The sequence below is a fragment of the Macrobrachium nipponense genome, chromosome 48, assembly GCF_015104395.2.
Source record: "Macrobrachium nipponense isolate FS-2020 chromosome 48, ASM1510439v2, whole genome shotgun sequence".
Classification (NCBI taxonomy): Eukaryota; Metazoa; Arthropoda; class Malacostraca; order Decapoda; family Palaemonidae; genus Macrobrachium; species Macrobrachium nipponense.
The window spans coordinates 15,172,559-15,193,353 of NC_087223.1; the positions used below are offsets into that span (position 1 = coordinate 15,172,559).

Sequence of the window (20,795 nt, forward strand, 5' to 3'; positions counted from 1 at the left end):
AATGAAGGCAGGCGCCTGGTCCAACCGGACCGCATGCACCTCCTTCTACCTTCAGGATATTGCCCACAGTTCCTTGGATCTTTTTCCTTGGGAACCGTGGTGGTTGCTCAACACGTTGTGTAGTTAACCCAGACCCTCGCAGGCTGAACAGCATCGAGTCCTGGTGTGACCGTAAGAATGGATGAGGAATGAGAGTGTGACTGGCTCCTCTTCCCATTTTTTTCTTCCCTCTACCTTTGGGTAGAGGGACACGGTCGTCACCCTGCTGGGTAAGGACGAGATGCAGGTGAGCTACTCAATAGAGCACCATCCTATCCCTTTTCAGTAGGATAGGAGTAAATATCCACCACTTCCTCCAACAGGGGAGGAAGTGGATGCCAAATTGAGACAAACCCATCATTTTATGATTGTCCTCTTGCAAACAGGAACAAGTTCTTGCTTGCTGGTACAAAGAGATACGCTTGCCTCTCTCTTAGTACTTGGCCCAGAGGTCTGACCATTGATCCTGCGGTGCACACCCCGATCAATCGGACAGAGGTTTGGATCCCTCCCTTGCTCTTACGACCAGGGAGGCACTCCAGGGTGGACGAACACCAGTCTGTTCACCAAAAAGACTCAGATTCCTCCCACCAAGAAGTGAGTCTTCCTATTGTTAAAGGCGAGGGTTTGTATTACGTATCGAACAAATGACAATTTGTCGAAAATTGCATTTTTCCTAACTATACAACCTGAGGTCCTTTACATATAGTCCCACCTCATGCCACCCCTCACTCTGCAACTTTTGCATGGGCCTAAAGCAAAAGTGATTCTTCACCTCTCGGGCGCGCGGGCGCGCGCACGATCGGACAAGCAGTTAACTACCGTTCTCCCCTTGTTCGAAGCTTACGACCGTCCCAGCTGCCGCTAGTTACCTTCCTATTGTTAAAGGACCTCAGGTTTGTATAGTTAGGAAAAATGCAATTTTCGACAAATTGTCATGTTGGCAAGTGCTGCAGGACATATTCTACCTATGGGACTTCACGTTACTGTTTCTTTGGATCCATCTGTAGTAGCTGTTTGGAATAAGGTGGACAGTATTCTAATTTTTATGCAGAATACTACGTCGTCTGCACAGCCGCAATGGGACATTTCTCCTGTAACTTCATTGGAAGAAGAAGAGGATGAAGTAGGGAAGGAGACTCCCCCTACAGCCTGCACGTCATTATTTCTTAACGAATTTCCCTAGCTACTTCTTTCGCCAGCGGCTCCTCCCATCTAGCTTCAACCTTATTTGATGGACAAGCCCAGACGGATTCGTCCAAATTAACCTTGACTGGTTCTCTCCGTCTTCTGCTCGAAAAGCTTTGATGGAGTTGGCCTTTGTCTCTTGGAGAAGAGAGAACAAGGGAAGGTTAACCAATTTCCCTCCTTCAAGGTTCTCTTCAAGGAGACACTTGTGTTATGAGACAGGGGAAGCTCTCTCTTTGGGTGTGTTTCCTTCTGCCCAAGGAGACTTCTCCGGACTCACAGATTCGTCCAGGAGATCACCTTTTAACATGGCCAAATCATGTTTTCTGCGTTGGAATTAGATCATCTGGTCAATAATATCTTCCAAGTCTTCAAGGTTGTAAGCTTTCTGGACTGGTCAGTAGGGGCGTTGCCCCGTAAGATTAAAGAGTGCTTGACGCTTCCTGAAAAAACTACAACGGACCTTCTAGGAGTTGTTTGCTTAGATAGAGGGTTAAGGGATGGTTCCCAAAAATTGGCCTCGCGCTTTACTCTAGGCATTTTGAAGAAAAGAGAACTTTGTTGTTTATTCACCACTAAAGGAGTATCGTGTACTCAGAGGTCTTCTCTTCTCTACTCTCCTATGGACCGCAAACATCTTTTCTTGGAGACTACAGTGCTTCAGGTTTCTTCTGACTTCCAGAAGAAATCTACACAGGATCTTTTAGCCCAGTCGACGAAATTCCCTCGGGAATCAGCACCTAGTACATGCCTTACGTATTCGCAACCACAGCCCTTTCGTGGCAGGGGAAATTCCGGATCCTTCCCCAGGTCGCAGGGAAGAGTACACTTTACTCCCCATGCTATCAATAAGTCCACGTCCAAGGCTCCGGCAAAGAAATGAAGAAGCAGTCCTCTGTAAATTCATTGCCCTGTTGCAAGAAGTATTGTCCCTATCACTAAAGGAAGCATTAGAGTTAGTAGTAGCAAGTGCCTCAGTGGCGTGATTGGTTTGGTCTTGGCCTACCACCTCGGTGGCCACGAGTTCAATTCTTAGGCATTCCACTGAGGGGTCAGAGATGTGTATTTCTGATGATAGTAGTTCACTCCCGGCGTGGTTTGGAAGTTACTTAAAGCAATGTAAAAACACCATACAAACAAACAAAGAAACAAATAGTTAGCAGAAGACCCTCTAACTCCAGGGTTTTATAACAGACTCTTTGTAGTCCCCAAAGCCTCAGGGAGCTGGAGACCCTTGCTATACTTAAGTACGCTAAATCTGTTTGAAAGACCAAATTGAAAGTGGAGATGAACCAGACAGTATTATCATCCATTCGTCAGGGGGAACTGGATGATTTCCATCGATATGGAAGAAGCATGCTTCCATACTCATCAAGCCTTGGAGAAACTTCTCCAGTTTGTCTTCAAGAAGAAGATATATTAGTTCTCCAGTTTGTCTTCAAGAAGAAGATATATTAGTTCAAAGCTCTGTGCCTTGGGCTATCGATAGCCCCCCAAGTGTTTCACTCGTGTTTTAGTCCCTGTTTCGAATAGCTACACCTAGTCAGTATAAGATCTTCTCCTACTGGCACAACTGTCTTCATCGTTCTCAGACAGTTAGGAAATGTATGGAGGACCTTCAGGGAACTCTGTTATTAGCCCTAGACCTAGGCTTCCTAATGAATGAAAGAGTCTCAGTTAGTCCCCTGTCAGGAATTAGTTTACTTGGGGATGCGGATCAACTCTGTGGTTTTTCAGGCTTTTCCCTCCCCCAAAGGATCGGGTCGGGCATTCAGAAATAATCACTTTCTATCCCTTCAGTTTTGCTCCATGAAGAAACGGATGAGCTTTCTCGGGACCCTCTCTAATATAGAAAAGTTTGTGTTGCTGGGAAGGCTACACATGAGGAATCTTCAGTTTCTCCTCAAGATAAATTAGGACAGGAAGAAAAATAAAGGAAGACCTGTCATGGTGGAGATCAGAAGGAAGACTGTTGGAAGGTAATTCTCTCTGTTCTGTTCTTGGCCAGGTGCTGATAAGCAAAAACCACCATTAGCTGAAACTCGGTGATTTATGGCAATTATGGCACCAGGTTTCGGTTAACGTCACCGATAACCCATTAATGGTACCTCTGTTAGGTATGTTATGGCGCCATAACTATTATTGTCACCTTATGGCGCCTATAACCGAAACGTGCCCCGTTATGGTGCAATAAAACGCCTATTTTATGGCAATAGACAAGCCCATAAAACTGGATTGGCATTAACGGAGTCTGCCAATGACTGGGGACTGCTTGTATTCAGACACCTCCGATCTAGGTTGGGGAGCTCTCCTGGGGGACGAGGAGGTCTCGGGAGTGTGGAATGCACAACAGAAAGAATGGCACATCAATCTGAAGTAGCTGACTGCAAAGCCTTTGCGGATCAAATCTGTGACAAAGTAGTAACTGTCCACTCGGACAACACCACAGCCATTCTTTTATGGGTGAATCAGAATTGAACCAGAATCCTAACCAGTTTCATTCAAGGGAAACTTGAAGCCTTGGCAGATAAACTAAGCTGCAAGAAACAGGTTCTCCCCACAGAGTGGACATTGGACCCATTGTTGTTTTTAAGGAAACTGGGGCAGACCGGTCTTAGATCCAAGGAAACTGGGGCAAACCGGTCTTAGATCTGTTTGCAACTGCCAAGAACCACTGGCTCCCCCTTTACTGCTCTCCAGCCCGGGACCCGCAAGCATGGGCAACAGATGGTGAGAGAGGTCATAAACAAGTTTAGGTCTCGCTGGAACATTTCCATGACCCTTATTGCACCATTCTGGCTTGCTCAGAAATGGTTTCCGGACCTGTTAGAGCTGCTCACGGATTTTCCAAAGATGTTGCTTCAAAACATCAGTCTGCTCAGACAGCCCCATTTCTGACAGTTCTACCAAGCACGGACTGTCCACTCTGGCCCTAACCGCGCTCAGACTGTCCAACGACTCTTACGAGTGAAAGGCTATTCAAGCCAAGCTGCTAGAGCTATTGCTTAATGCAGAAGAAAATCCTCAAGCAATGCGTACCATGCGAAGTGAACAGTCTTCCGGTCCTGGTGCAAGGGACAACATTTCGTCTTCTAAGACGACTACGTATAGCGAAAGTTCCAGATTTTGAGCTATACTTAAGCTTGTCCGGGAGCCTGTTTATGTTGACAATCAAGGGATATATAACAAAGCTGAGCTCTGTATTCATGCATAGAGTTGTAGATTTGGCTGCTAATAAAGATCTTTCAGGTCTAATCAAATCTTGTGACACAGAGAAACAAAAAGAGCCTAAGTCACTGTCCTGGATGTCCTGGAATTTGGACATGGTTCTTAAATGGCTGTCTGAACAATGCTTTGATCCGTTGAGCGCAGCCTCTTTCAGAGGCCTCATGAGGAAAACCTTGTTCTTGGTAGCTTTATCCATGGTGAAGAGGGTGAGTGAGCTTCACTCGATGGATAAGAGAATTGGGTTTGCACAAGGTACTGCAGTATGTGCTTTTAACCTTGGGTTTTTTTTTTATCAAAAACCTTACAGACTTTATAGGACCAGAGGAAGAAGAGGGATCCTTGTGTACTTTCTTCAGAGAACAGAGAAGATTCGTGGCCCCTCTAATCACTTGTGGTGTTCTGTCAGGAACCCATTGCGCCCAATTTCTAAAAATGTGCTTGCGTTCTTCTTCAGAAATCTTATTGTAAAGGTGCATTCACAGATTAAAGTAAAGGGCGAAGAGTCTGCTACTTTGGGCAAAGGAGAATTGAACAACGATTGTAATTAGGTTCATTCAAGGGAAGATGAATGTGTTGGCAGAAAAGCACAGCCGTCACAGTCAAGTAGTCCCCACGGAGTGGATGTTGGTTCCACAGGTGTGCAAGGATCTATGGAAATTATGGAGAACGTCATTCATATGATATTTGCAACATCAAAAACCATCGCCTTCCGTTGTTCTGCTTCCCGATTCCAGAACCTTGAGCATGGGCCACAGATATCATGCTTCTAGATTGGGAAAATTTAGATGTCTACGCCTTCCTTCCTTTCAGCATGGTCAAGGGGGTGTTGAAAAATTTATGTCCCATCAGAACTCCAGGATGACTAGTAGCCCCGGTTTGGCCAAGAAGAGAATGGTTCCTGGACCTCCTGTCTCTCCTGATAGATTTCCCAAGACTTCTTCCACAAAGGGTAAAGCTCCTCAGACAACTGCATTTCCTCTGGTTTCATCAAAACTTCTGTTGACACGTTTCAGACTGTCAAACGTCTTGTCAGAGTGAAAGGGTTTTCAAAACCAATTGCGGAGGCTGTTGCAAAGTGGAGATGACAGTCTTCTTCTCTGGTCTACCAGGCAAAGTGGGCAAACTTCCACAAATAGTGCAGAAGAAATAATGCAAGAAGACACTTTTTCTGCGCACACTAGCGACAGCAAAGATAATTAGTGAGTTGCACACCATTCACAAAAGCGCCTCAGTGGCGTGATCGGTATGGTCTTGGCCTGCCACCTCTGTTGCCGAGAGTTCGATTCTCGGGCATTCCACTGAGGGGTGAGAGACGTGTATTTCTGGTGATGGAACTTCACTCTCGACGTGTTTCGGAAGTCACGTAAATCCGTTGGTCCCATTGCTGAATAATCACTGGTTCCAGGCAACGTAAAAACACCATACAAACAAACACCATTGACAAATTTTTTGGCTTTTCCAATGGAAATGTGATTTGTTCTTTTACATTAGGCTTTCTAGCCAAAAGTGAGAAGTCTTTTAATCCTTGGCCTCATTCCTTTGTCATCAAGAATTTGATGGAGTTTCTTGGACCAGATGAGGAAAAGAGATCCCTTTGCCCTGCAAGTGCTTTTAAGATATTACCTGTTTAAGACAGAAAACGTCAGAGGTCTATCAAGTAATCTCTGGTGCGCTGTTAAAAACCCTTCGAAACTGCTTTCCAAGAATGCGATTTCTTTCTTTTTGAGGGAGCTATTGTGGAAGCACACACTAAAATAAGTCAAGACTTTCTTCTTGTATTTAAATTGGAATCCCATGAAATTAGGGCAGTGGCCACTTCATTGGCATTCAGGCATAATATGTCTTCATCAGTGCATATGCAAACTACTTTTTGGAAATGCAAATCAGTGTTTACGACATAAATTGAAAGAAGTGGAAACTGTTTCTGATAGTTGCAGTACTCTCGGTCCTCTTTCAGTGGCTGATGTGGTGTTGGGGGAGGAAACGTAGGAGTTATTCTCCTATTCAACCTTTTTCGCCTTGATTAGGTTGAGTTTGGGGTGCGGGGGGGTTACTAAATGCCTAGGGTACCCATCAGTCTTATTTGTTTTTGTCAGATTGGTATTGATTTTTATTTGGTGTAGCGCCTGACGGCTATATAGCCGTGTTGCTACAGTTAAGATGAGCGCCAACCAGAGGTAGTATCTACTTGTGCAGCTCAAGTACTAGTTTTTATTACTGTTCCTGATTTTGCTAATTACTATTTGAGTTATATCCTTGAATCCAACCTTAACATGGGATTCAGCTATGTAATTATTTGGTAAGCTTCATAGCATATAAAAATGACATTTTTATAAAAAAAAATTTATAAACTTACTAAGTAATTACAGTATCAAAGCTCTCCCTCTTCCCCTCTGATGGGCATAGGACGTAAACAAATTGAAGTATTCAGCCTTGTTGCACTTATCCTTCCTGGTGGTGGGCGGGATCCGTATCTCCTACCCAAAAACAAAAGAATCTCTAAATGTGATTTTCAATTTTTAGCTAGTGCGTGGGTTTGACTGTAGCTGTTCAGTTACTTGGTAAGTATGTTTATAAAACTTTATTATAAAAATGTCATTTTTATAAGATAGATTTTGTATACTTAGCTTTTGTATACTTAGCAAGTAAGTTACATAATGAGAGCACTCCCTCCTCCCCTCTCATGGATAAAAGGGCATAAACAACTGAATTCCATGCTGAGTTGGTTCCTCTCTCCCCTGGTATTGGGTGGCAGGTAATCGCCTAACCAAAACAAAATTGCGCTATCACGAATTTAAAAAATTCTAGCTGCTGACGGATAGAAACGATAGCTATGTAACTACTTGGTAAGTATACAAAAATCTTACTGTATTATGAAATATAATTTTTGTGAAATAGACGACATATTAATACATAGATGAAGATATATCAATGAATTTTAGGGCTGTCAAGCATGTACTTTTTCTTGTATTTTGCCTTTTTCCATCTTCTAGGAACTTTTAACGTGATTGCATCATTTTTAAACCTATATTTTAAAGCTGACAGATTAGACTGTACTTTCTGAGGACCCCAAATGGTAAAAAGTGACACTAAAGGGGCTTTAGTTTGTAACTTTATTAACAAATCTTTCACTCCCTCGAGAGTTTGCTTTTCTCATTCTCAGCATGAACACACACATTGAATAACGTCCCTTGTGTTTCAGAATAACCCCAAGCCATGGTTAGCAAAAGCCGTGAGAGAGGAAAAGAAACCGTTGCCCCCGGATGTACAAATGATACCCATTCCTATTTTAGGTGAGTATTATGCAAACTAAAGTCCTCAGCCTTGTGATTACACAGAAGAAGGGTTCAACTTGAAAAATAAAGTCCTTATACGTCCACTGTATGTTTACAGTAAACACCTCTAGTATTGGAACTTAGTTGTAAATACCCTCGTTTCAGGATCAGAGTTTATTCACTCGCTGCCCGCTGTCTACTGTTCGCTGTGTGATGTGTTTTTGAGAGACGTTGCAGAGGCTGTAAAGCATCCTGAAAGTGACACTCACACTTCAAACTATAAGGTATAATTAGTATAGTTACCTAATTACTTCTATTCATTCTACTAGTTCGATACCTGTAATATTAAGTTTAAACTCTTGTGGTTCAGGGGACATATATTTGTTTGCTTAAGGGGGGCATGGCAAAAAATGACATGGGTTACAAAAACACATGGTAACTAATTGAAAATTTTATTTTAGGGCAATCTTGATACCTGGACTCTTCTCCCATCTGCTGAATGCAAAATCTGCAATAGAAAAGAAGAATAAAATAAAAAAGGGCATTTTCGTATGCATCCAAAAAAACTGCTACTGCTTTAAAACTATCAGAGATAGGAAGCTAAACCTAGTCTCATTTAATAGCTAAAGAGTGTGTCAACAATCTCCTTAAAACAAAATTTGTACTTTAGAGGGATAAAGTTATTATTTTTGCGTTTAAATTTGTAATAAAAATCTGTTACGTAAATAATGTAATTTTAAATAAAGAAAGAGAAACATTTTCAAAGATTGGTTCTGAGCAAGTTATAGAACTTTTAAAGACGAATACAATGAAAAAAAAATTGTGAAAATCGGATAAAAACTAACGAAGAAGTAGTGGTTTAAAAGACAATAACTCACTTTTGAGAAAATGGCATTTAAAGTTGACACATCCCACGGCGACTAGTATGCTCCAGCAGAGCAGCTATTGTACACCTTCTTTTTCTTTTTTTTTTAATACTGATCTTTCTACGCACTGAACTGGTGAGAGTTTGTGTTGGAGCACCAGTGGTGGAGGGAGGCAGTGGTGTGGTGGCGGTCATATGGCTCGTTGATGGCTGGGGAGGATCAGCTGTTGGTGATGGAGTTAAAATGGCTGACGCTCGTCCAGTTTCCTCCTTTTCACCTCTCTCGCTTTCTCAACTGCTTCGGCCATCCTCTTGATGTAGCCTTTCTTCCTGGGCATTGCAGAAATGATTTGCAGTGTAGAGAATCCAGATAAATCTAAAAAATCGCCCGATGAACGGTGACAGTAGCAGACGAAACACAAGAAACGTCACGCGAGCAGACGACACAGACGACCGTCTGCTAAGATAGCCTTCAAGGCACTGACTTCCAAAGCTCCAGTCCATCGCCTACTCGCTACCGTATAGCAGTGGACGAGTTGCTAAACATTATTTTTATTCATGATATATGTATACGTATATAATTCCTTGTATATTTATATTATACGCTGTATAACCTAATAATAGGGAAATAAGAGTGTGATTGTCAAAATAATAACTTATTTTAGCAAAATATTGTAGAAAAATAGTTAGAATCAATATATTGCTCTGAAACTTCGGGAGTGGGTTGCCATTTCCATGAAGTATTCGATGGTTGATTCACTAGAAATCGACTTTTTTCAAAATATTTCGTCATTTTTGACGGGCGGTCCCTTAACCCTTTAATGCCGATTGGACGTATTAAACGTTGACTAAAATTGTCTGTCGTATGCCGATTGGATGTATAGTACGTCGACGAAAAAAAGGTTTTTTTCAAAATTCGCGGAAAGTAGTTATAGGCCTATTAAGCATAAACTTTTTGAATCGCGCCTGGGGGATGCTGGGAGCTCACGGATCAAGGCATTGTTTTGTTTACAATCGTTACCCTCAGGTGTGGCAAGGGCGAATTTCTTTCTTCTCACTAAAAAGTATCAGCGACACATCTCAAAAATTATTTTGTCACTTTGACATAATTTTTGCACCATTTTATATTAGCCGTTTACATGGAGTATTTATATGAAAATGTGTGCAATTTCATGTAGAATACAACTAAAAACAACTCATGGTTGCAGCTTTTACCAGTTTTGAAATATTTTCATATAAGTAACGACAAGTGCCAAAATTTCAACCTTCGGTCAACTTTGACTCTACCATAATGGTAGAAAAACGCAATTGTAAGCTAAAACTCTCATATTCTAGTAATATTCAATCATTTACCTTCATTTTGCAACAAATTGGAAGTCCCTAGCACAATATTTCGATTTATGGTGAATTTATGAAAAAAAAAAATTTTCCTTACGTCCGCACGGTAACTCTTCGAAAAAATAATTAAATTTTTTGTCTGATTGTCGTAATGTTTACACCATTTTAAATTAGCCGTTAATAAAGTTTTATATATGGAAATGTGCACAATTTCATGTAGAATACAAATAAAAACAACCCATGGTTGTAGCTTTTATCAGTTTTGAAATATTTTCATATAAATAACGATAAATAGAAAAAATTTGTCCTTTGGTCAACTTTAACTTGACCGAAATGGTAAAAAACTGCAATTGTAAGCTACAACACTTACAGTCTAGTAATATTCAATCAATTACCTTCATTTTGTAACAAACGGGAAGTCTCTAGCACAATATTTCGATTTATGGTGAATTTTTGAAAACTGCTTTTTTTTTTACGTCCGCACGTTACGAATTCATGCATCATTTTGTGATGATATTTTCTCTCTGTTGCCTTGATTGTTTTACAATGTGTTATATACCAAAATGATCGCAATTTAGTGCACAATACAACGAAAAAAAATGAACTCGTTAGCTTTAACCGTTTTGCTCACAGCTCGATTTGTATACAATTATATATGAAATTTTTTTCACACTGTCATATATCCCAATATTTATATATATGATAATGATATTTTTTTTCATTTCAGAATGAAAAAAATGAACTCTTAATCTTGAAAACTAAGCGTGCTGTGATTTTTTGAAAAAAAAAAAAATTTCCACTTCGGCGCTCACTCGCGAACGCCGCCGGCATACGGGAGATGATTTTTAAAATACCGCTTCGGCATTTAAGGGTTAATATCCTTTTTGGTGGATTCTGGGTCACATATACCTACATATGTTCAAGATTTTGCACCATACAGTTTACAAGATTTATATGTTCAAGATTTTCCATGGGCTATGAATGACTTTTGCAACTCTTACAAAGCAACTTGAGTAGCTCTTTAGAGGATAGGGGAGGTCATTTGACTTGAGCTGTCATAGGATAATGTATATATATCTCCCCATCCCAAGATGTCACATAAATATTTTACAATAGTAAATATTCTCAGAATTCGTTACTGACTTTAATTCTTATCTGTTATGGTATTGTGTGACCTGTAATTATAATATTGCATTACACTCCCTGAACACTTGAATTCACCCTTAATCCCACTTAGCCAGAACAGCTCTCAATTACCAATCCCACTAGTGGGAAGTTTTAACAGCCAGCGTTACCAACGCTGCAAATAAAATCTTGTCACTTGAGCTACCATAAGAAACGGTTGGCAACGCTGACACAGGCGTGACCCGATATTCCTACCTTTGTCAATTGCTTTTTGTTCGTGCTGTTGGAGGGTTGTTTCCTTCAGCAATGCAATGTTTAATCCTAATGCCCGACTTCTCTTTGTATTTTGGATTGCTGGTGAAGACCTTGTTTGTATTTACCGGTTTTTCTCCTGGATTTATGACTTCGGCTCGGTTGCTGAGCTTTTCTGGTTATTTTTGACGTGGAACGTTTTTTGAATTTGGATTTGCCGGTTCACGGACCCCTTTGGTTATCATGAACAAGTCTTTTCTTTCACCCCCTACTACAGAGACTTCGGTTTTGACTTCTACCTCCCCTACGACTGTGGAGACTAGTGTTCATCGCTCCTGTTCTTCCAGCAAGAGATGTACGAGTACTTTGAGACATGATAGACATTTAATCTGTCAGGTATATAGGAAGATGAATGGTCCGATTGGACGATAGAAGAGATGGAGGATTACATACATTGCAAGTCATTGGCTAGTAAGGGCGGCAAATGGCAGTTAGATTTTTCATTGCCTCTGGTGTCCCAGGCATCTGTTACAGATCAGTCTAAAGAGTTAGCGAGTTCAGAGGTAGTCAAACAGATAGTGGATAGGATTGCAAGTAGTAAGACAAATTTAATAGCTAGTCTTTTTCACATAGGGATAGTAGTAACGTTAGGATGTCTAATCCTTCTTCCTTTTCAGCTCCCCTGCCTGCTCCAGCACCAGCCCCAGCAGATGCTGAGGATAATGGAGAACCGCAAGCCTCCGAGTGGGTAAGTTCTGCCAGCCCCCCCGGCGCGGAGCAGGCTGTGAAGGATCCCCCCTACCCCCTTGTACTGTTGATGATAAATTTAATGTTGATAGTGTTTACCAGGATCAGGATCTAGGTCTGACAAAGACAGTTAGGTCCGGGTTTGGTGGGGAGGAGAAAGCATTAGGTGTGCAGAGTCGTTCTCCTGGACGGGCTCCGGTTTTGGGTTCGAGTGGAACCTGTGTTCCAGCAAAAGTTTCACTGTCATCGCTTCGTTTTCAGTCTGGCTCAAAGTCTCAAGTCAGTGTTTCAGTTCCTGTGGTGCAGAATCCTTTTGCCTTAGCTCCTAACTCTTTCTACTGTTTCTGAAATTCTACTTTAGTTTCCCCCTTCTGTGCTTTTCCTTCCTCCTTCGCCGAATAAGGCGGATTCTGGTATGTCTTTTTTTTTGTCTTCTAAAAGTGGTTTGCGTGATCGGCAATTGGATGTGGTGGAGTATTTGTTGGGTCTTTCAAAAGGTAACAGACTATGGTGAGAGGATTTTTTTGAAAGGTTTCTCTAACATTAGAGAATATGTGACACAGGAGTGTCCAGAATTCATGTTGGATATGCTTCAGGATTATCAAGGAAGGGCATATTCCATGTACTTTTTGTCCCTTCGTTCTGAGGAGTCTTCTTCTTCCGAGTTATCGTTTGCTTCATCTTCCGCTCCCACATTCTCTGTTGCTCCTTTTTCAGTCTCCTATTCAGCTTCTTCTCCTATCTTTCCTGCAGCTCTCGCGTCTTCCGCTGTCCCTTCATCTTCGACTTTTGGTATTTCTTCTTCTCAGGTAACTTTCTGCGTTGTCTATTTCTCTGTCTCCTGCCTCTACCTCCTCAGTACAGTCTTCTTCGGTAGGAGGGTCTTCTGGTCAGGTGAAAATGCAGTTGTTCCGACATGTTATACAAACCCTCAGTCCGTTACATAAGGAATTACTATTCAGCTCCAGCTGGACCGGTCGTAAGATTTACTGACAAGGTAGTTCTGCAGTAACTGCTTGTCCGAGGGTCGGGAGTCCCGCCATACTGGAGGTAAACATACCACTACTTTTGACCGTCGTCAGGTGAAGACATGCTCGCCTCTCTGCTCGCCTCTGTCGTGAGATTGTGTCAAGCCTACTTACTTTTCAACCTGTTTTTTAGAATACTAGTGTGAAGTGGCTAAATACTCTTATTGTTATTTGTTTATTATTTGTGGTATTGCATCGCTGGATTGACCATGCAGTCCCACAAATTGGAGAAGCCCTCTTGCCCCCCATCCAACCAAAGAGTGTGCCCTAGAGTGGGAGGCCATAAGTGTGGGGCTTTTAGGTCCAGCAATGTTGTGGACCCTCATCCATTGTGTACTAGGTGCCGAGGGCGTGAATGCTCTCGGTCCTTTACATGTGATATTTGTGTCTCTTGGTTGGAGGAGCAATGGGAGCTGTAAGAGAAGAGGAAGAAGCCACGTAGGGCCGCCAAGGTGTCGTCGGAAAGCTCTCCCTTGACACCTATGGTGACTGATACGGCATCTTCTTTTCTCCTTCCTCATCAGCTCCCGCGTATGGCTCTCTCTCCTTCGGGAGACGTGTCCCCCTCCGCCTCTTCACTCGATTTGTCTAGTGCAGAGGAAGGAGGGCGACACCCCGACCTTGAGTTGTACTGGGGTCTTCTGTCCGCTCAGGGTGGGATCCTTCCCCCTCTGAGCGAACAGGAACCCCTCCCCCCATTAACCAGACTGTTGCTTCCTATGGTGTGTCTGCCTCTGCGGGTGGGGATCTTCAGCAGGTGTGGCGCTCGCTGAGCCTTCCGGGCACTCCGAGTATTCAGGGGCTTATCTTTCATCTTGCTGCAGCCCTGGTCACTCACGGGATGGAGACAAGGATGACTATGACTGTGTCGATACCAGGTTATGCAGCTCTGCCTCACCTGGTGTATTCTCAGCACGTGACCACGGTCACCCTCTTGGCTGCAGTACGAGCTCCGTTGCCATATGTGCCCCGGAGGGAGATGGTTCCACCTCCACCTGGTTTTGCTGTCCTCGCTCCTCCCCCTGACTTCGAGTGCCCGAAGAGCTCGCCCTTAGGTCGCCCTCCTGTTGCCGTCGCCGGGTGGAGTTGGGCCCCGTTGCCACCACAACCACCCCAGCCTGGATGGGAGACCTGTTTACTATCCTGAGGAAGTTGGTGAAGAAGAAGAGGAAGGTGTCATTGTCTTCTTCGTCTTCATCTTTGTCTTCGTCTTCTGCCGCCTCATCCCCTTCGACTTCCAAGGCCCTCCAGCCGAGGAAGAAGAAGGTTGCCTCCTCCTCCTCCTCCTCCTCCTCCTCCTCCTCCTCCTCCTCCTCCTCCTCCTCCTCCTCCTCCTCCTCCTCCCCCCAAGAAATCTCACTCAGACACTTCTAAGGGTTCCATCTCCAGACCGGGAACCATCTCGGCCACTCGCAAGCGAGCATCACCGAGTGTATGGTCACCTACCGGTGATTGTGCTGCCAGGAACCAGACGACTGAGTACGCTCGGGTGACTCTCGCCTAACCGGCGATCAATCGCGCAGCGATCGTCAGGTTCCCAGGGTTGACATGACGGTCCCACCAGACCGTTCACGTGTCGAGACTGGGAAGAGGTTCCCCTGGTCACTAGGAACAGCCTCGGCTGCTTCTGTGACCATGACGTGTCGTGAGGACGGTGCTCTCTCTCACAGCGTTAGCAGACGCTACCAGTCACCCGACCGTCGCTCCCACCGGGACCGGACGGCTCGCACGGCTGGTAGCAGCTCCCGTGACGCATGAGACCGATGGTACCATCCTCAGTCCAGCATTTCTCCACAGGGAGCCCGCTGGTCCAGACCTGCAGTCCTCCCAGCCTGCCAGCTCTGCTGGTACGCAGGGTAGGAGCGTCTGGTCTTCCTCACCTGTCCCTTCAACCTCCTCGGGCTACACCGGGAGGAGCGAGACAAACAGGAGTGACTGTGAGGAGTGTGCTCCTTACAGTCCGGCCACGTGATCCTACGAGCCTGGTTCAGTCCTAGGACCAAACAGATCATACGCTCAAGTGGTTGGAGGAGACCACGAGGGGTCTGGCGAGGTTCTTCCTTCTGAAAAAAGTGTGTCTCGGGAGGTGATCGGCCTGGATGGATCTGATGGTCCATCTCCTCAGGACACGATCAACCCCGAGATACAGAGGTCCTTTGCAGAGGTCATTGCACTGATTTGACAGCACAGTGACCTCGGGGAAGGATCAGTGGTTGCTCCCTCTAACCCTCCATCGAGGTTAGAGTTGTTTTGGGGTCCTAAGAAGGAACCCAGAGTGACGGTGGGACTACCCCGGTCTTCCATGGCCGACGGTGTGCCGGACCAAGTGAATGCCCTTGTTTCCGGACAAGAGGCCTCACTCAGAGCCAGCAGGTTGGACAAGCTGCTTCCCCCTCCCCTGCCTCGTCAGCGGCGCCTCTACGTGCCTTGGGTAGACCTGTTACCGACCAAGCAGGTTGACCCGGAGCTAGCTCGTCTAACTCCAGGAGTGCCTGTTTATCACCTGCTGTCTGAGAACCTCTGTTCTCACAGCAAGAGGCATCGGCTCTGGAATCCACTGCAATGGCAGCTTTCCAGGCCATCTCCTGGCTGGATCTGTGGTCCGTCACAGCCTCCTTGGGAGCTATTGTTCCTGAGGAGGACTTGGCGTTCGGGAGACTACCAGTCTGGAGGTAGGGCCATCTCCTACCTCGCCCACCAGATGGCCAACCTGTGGGCCAACATGGTTTTGAGGAGATGGGACGCCGTCCTGACTCGCGTAACCAGGGCAGCTGGTCATGAGGTGACATTGGATCTATGCAATGGACCGTTGCTGGGTTCCTCCTCTCTCTTCCCCAGAGAGATGGTGGACGCTGTGGTGGAAAAGCAGGGAGCTGAGGACAACCGCTTAGTACACCAGGCAGTTACAAAGACTTGTGGCCTGTCTCGTTCAACTGCAGCTAAACCTCGGAGCTTAGCTAGTGCCTCCTCCGCTCCCAAGACATCGGCACCGTTGAGGAAAGACCCAGCCTTCCTCTTTCGCTTCGAGAAGTGAGTGTCAGCCCTCCTCTCAAGCCTCCTTCTCTCACTGGAAAGGGGCTAAGCGGAAGGGGAAGAGAGGGAAACGCTAGGGACAGCATTCCCCCTCAACTGCTGCCAGAAGAGGGGGGATTGCCTGGCAAGCCATTGGGCAACTTGGCAGCGCTACGGAGCTGAGACTAGGGTAGTGGATGTCCTTTAGGAGGGATACCTACTGCCCTTCGAGTCGAGGCCAACCCTCACCTCACACCCGGTCCACCTTCAAACGTACGTCCCCGGTTCTGCCAGGGACGTAGCATTGACACAAGAAGTGAAGACCATGCTGAGCAAAGGAGCTGTGGAGATCGTGGGAGATCAGTCACTGGGGTTCTACAGCGGACTTTTTGTGGTGGAGAAGGCTACGGGGGCCTGGAGACCGGTGATAGATCTCTCTCCCTTGAACTGTTTCGTTCACCAGACTTGGTTCATGATGGAAATGGCACGCTCAGTGCTCGATTCCGTCAGGGAGAACGATATCTGAAGGATGCATATTTCTAAATACCCATCCACCAGTCCTCCAGGAAGTACCTCTGCTTTATCCCCAACAGAACAGCGTACCAATTCAGGGCACTTTGCTTCGGTCTCCCAACCGCCCCACAGGTGTTCACGCGAGTGTTCACTCTGGTGTCGGCTTGGACCCATTCAGTCGGGATACGTCTGATGAGGTATCTTGACGATTGGCTGGTCCTGGCGAGCTCCCACTCGCAGTTGTTACAAGACAGAGATCGCCTCCTCAACTTATGCCGCGATCTGGGGATCGTGGTAAATGTAAAGAAGTCAGATTTCAAACCCAAGCAGAGGATAAAGTACCTGGGCATGCTGATCGATACGATAGCAGCATGAGTCTTCCCCGCAGACTCGCAGATCAGCAGGTTCAGGGAGGCAGCCAGACGATTCGTGTCACGACAGGAACAGTCAGCTCACCAGTGACAAGTTGTGTTCGGTCACCTGTCGTCACTAGAGAAGTTAGTCCCTCACGGGTGTCTTCACCTGTGGTCTCTTCAATGGAGACTAAAGGAGTGCTGGTCACAGGCACGGGATCCACTGTCTTTCCTGTTTCCTCTCACCGAGGAAGTAAGGGAGGACCTTGCCTGGTGGCTAGACGACAGGAACCTCTTGATAGGAGTCCCCATGTGTACCACCCCCCCTCCCCCCCCTCCAGAGATGCTTCTGTTCTCAGATGCATCGACCGAGGGTTGGGGCACACACCTGGAAGAGTTGCTGGTTGCAGGAGTGTGAAACCATCACAACAGGCACCTTCACATCAACTTCCTGGAACTCAAGGAACGACTGATGGGACACTCAAGTGGTACTGATGAGCGACAACACCACCGTAGTGGCATATGTCAACAAACTAGGGGGCCTTGTGTCCCTCCCGTTGCACCAGTTGATGATGCAGGTCCACGAGTGGGGCGTAACTAACTCGGTAGAGCTGTCAGTTAAATACATTCCAGGCAAGAGGAATGTAGTGGCAGACATGCTCAGCCGCCAGAATCAGGTGATTGGGACCGAATGGTCTCTTCACTCAGATGTGGCGGAAAGGCTCTTTAACCTGTGGGGGCGTCCAGTAGTGGATCTGTTCGCCACCTGGCACAACAGAAAACTTCAGGTTTTCTTCTCAGTTGTGCCGGACCCATGGGCAGCTGTAGAGGACGTGTTCCAACACCCGTGGACAACCTCGTAGTCTACGCCTTTTCCCCATTCTGCCTGATTTGCAAGGTGATCAGCAGGGTGCTGGTCACCAGCAATCTTCGGATGATTCTATGATTCTGGTGGCACCCAAATGGCCTCAGGCCATTTAATATCCGGACCTGCTGGCATCTCTCGGAGGCACCGCGAGAGATTCCCCCATGGCACAACCTGCTGTGTCAGCCACATGTAGAACAGTACCACCAGGCAGTACATTCCCTGTGTCTTCACGGCTGGCAGTTATCCACCATCTCTTGTGAGTGAGAGGCTTTTCTCGCCGAGCAGCAGCAGAGATGGCTGTATACCTCAGACGGTCCTTTGCAGCAGTATACCAGGGAAAGTGGTCCGTCTTCTGTGGTTGGTGTCGTAGATGGGGTCTCTCTCTGCTCAGAGCCACTCTTTCAGCAGGTAGCTGATTTCCTCATCTTTCTTCGCTGAGAGAAGCTCCTCTCTGTCTCTGGCTCTGGAGTCAAAGGATACAGAGCTGGCCCTAGTCCTTGAGCGCTATCTGAAGAAAACTCGACACCTGAGGCCTGAGTGTTGACGCCTCTTCGTTAGCACTGGGGTGACCAAGAAAGGAGTTGGCTTCGTGAGGTAATCAGGAAAGCGTACGACTCAAACAGGAGTGCCGACACCAGTACCTTTCGCCCGAGAGCCCACAAAGTTAAGAGGCATTGGTCCAATCCTTGCATTCTGCAAGAACTTCCGTCGCACAGGTGCTGAAGGCAGGGGTGTGGTCCAACCAGACCACCTTCACCTCCTTCTACCTTCGGGATATTGCCCATAGGTCCTTGGACACGTTTTCCTTGGGACCCGTGGTGGCTGCTCAACAAGTTGTGTAGCTTACCCAGCTCCTTTACAGGACAAGGTAGCATCTCGTCCTTGTGATATTGCATGAATGGAGAGTAAATGAGTAAGTAACTGGCTCCTCTTCCTTCTATTTTCTTCCCTCTCCCTGTGGGCAGAGGGTAGTGGTCGTCACAATGCTGGACAGGACGACGGTGCAGGTAAGCTACGTTACCAAGCTCCATTCTATCCCTTTCATTAAGGATAGAAGTGTTTATCCGTCCCTTCCCTAGCAGGGGGGGAAGCAGACATCAGTAAGAAAAACCTAATACTTTATATTTGGCTTCTTACCTAGGACATTAGTTCTTGCTTGCTATTCATAAGAGGTACGCTTGCCTCCCTCTTATGAATTGGTCTAGAGGTCTGGCCACTGTTCCTGCAGTTCTCACTCCGAGCAGTTGGACAGAGGCTAGGTTAACCCCTTTTGCTCTTATGACCAGGGAGGGAACTTAGGTTGGGCGAACACCAATAAGCGAGTCTTCCTTATGTAAAGGACCGAGGGTTTGTATAACGTGTCAGAACAAATCACAATTTGTTACGATACGTAATACAAACCCTCGGTCCTTTAACAATAGGAAGGTAACTAGCGGCAGCTGGGACGGTCGTAAGCTTCGAACAAGGGGAGAACGGTAGTTAACTGCTTGTCCGATCGTGCGCGCGCCCGCGCGCCCGAGAGGTGAAGAATCACTTTTTGCTTTCGGCCGCGGGTGTGAAGGACGTGTTCGTCATCGCTCTCTGCCCGTTTCATCGTCGTATGCTTTGTTTATATTGTGTTTTCTACTAATGGTTTGTTTGATCTTGAAAATGAAACTGTAAGTACACTGTTTTCATTTTCATTACTTAATTATGAATCAACATGGAGCTATCGCCGTAGAGGCGGCGATTTCCGCTCTTTTCATGAAATTGAATTTAATTATGTCTCGGTGCCGAGGGCGGGCGCACTCGCGCCGAGTCATGTATTTTGGGCGAAAGTGTGTAATTGAAAGATGTAAGTACTCTTTTTCATTATATTTTTGCCCTGTGCGTTCGTTGCCGAGAGCTTGATTGCGCTCGGCACGAGCCTCTTATTTTGTATGAATAGAATGCAATGAAAGTGGATTCGCAATGCAGTTTTCTTTTCATTTTCATTTATTAATTGCATCAAATTTAATTTTGGATCAATTTCCGCTCTTACCCGGGAATTAATCCTTACGATTTATTGCTGTGAAAGTGAATTCGCAAGTGCAGTATTGTTCATTTTCATTTATAATTATGATAGATCATATTATTATGGATAAGTTTCCGCTCTTACCCGGGAATTGATCTTTCCCCCTTTAAGTTCTATGAAGTGAATTGCAAGTGCAGTATTCTGTTTCATTTTCATATTACTTTTCACTGCTGTGCGGGGGTAGGGGAAGCGAAGGTCTGCCAGGAAGTCGTCGGAAAGCTCTCCCGCGACTCCCTTGGTATCCGATTCTTCGTCTTTCTTCTTTCCTGCCCCCTCGCTCAGCTTCCTCGTATTTTGTATTTTGTTTGGGGTCTTCCTTCCGTTCGGGTGGGGCATGTCTCCCCCCCGTGCGTGAGGGAACCCCTCTTACTAATCTGTCTGTGCTACCGCAGGTGCTACATCCGTGGGAGACGACCTTGGACAGGTATGGGCCACTGCGGCTGCAGGGCGTGCCTAGCATCCACGATCTGCTGCAGCGTCTAGCGAGGTCTGGGGCGGTGACCTTGGAGCGGTCTCCACTACAACCTTCACGGCCGCTTATGCTGCTTCCCCCCGCTGGTCTACACTCCCCATGCTGTGTCGGTGACGCCGTCTGCCGCTTCTAGGGCCGGTCGCCGCCGTACCGAGGAGGGGTATGCCGCCGCCGCCTGTGTTTTCTTCGTGTTGCCTGCCCCAGACTTCCGCTGTTCCAGCAGCTCGCCCCTGGACCGGCCGCCAGTACCAGGTTCCCGCTGGCTGCCGATGATTCTACGAGGCGATGGCTGGGCCTGCCGTACCTGTCGCTGATGTGGTTCCCGCTACTGGCTTGGCTGTCCCTTCTGTGTTTACCGCTGCCGCTGTTCCTGCCGCTCCTGAGCTGGTTGCTGTTCCTGTCGCTCCTGGTTCCTGCGCCTGTCCATGCTGGTCCTGCC

General features: G+C 46.2%; 1 protein-coding gene and 1 long non-coding RNA gene across 2 annotated transcripts in view; one reads left to right on the plus strand and one right to left on the minus strand.

Annotated features, from left to right (window-relative positions):
- Positions 1–20,795, plus strand: part of LOC135205057 (zinc finger protein 318-like) — a gene marked incomplete in the record, with an annotated part of 177,548 nt that overhangs the window by 131,559 nt on the left and 25,194 nt on the right. The window contains 2 exon segments of the mRNA XM_064235327.1: positions 7,658–7,748; positions 7,896–8,014. Of these exon segments, the coding sequence (XP_064091397.1) occupies positions 7,658–7,748; positions 7,896–8,014 (210 nt within the window).
- Positions 8,167–9,404, minus strand: LOC135204941 (uncharacterized). The gene is made up of 2 exons (XR_010312380.1): positions 8,609–9,404; positions 8,167–8,238 (listed from the first exon to the last, which is right to left on the minus strand). It is a non-coding gene; the product is annotated as an uncharacterized LOC135204941 (long non-coding RNA).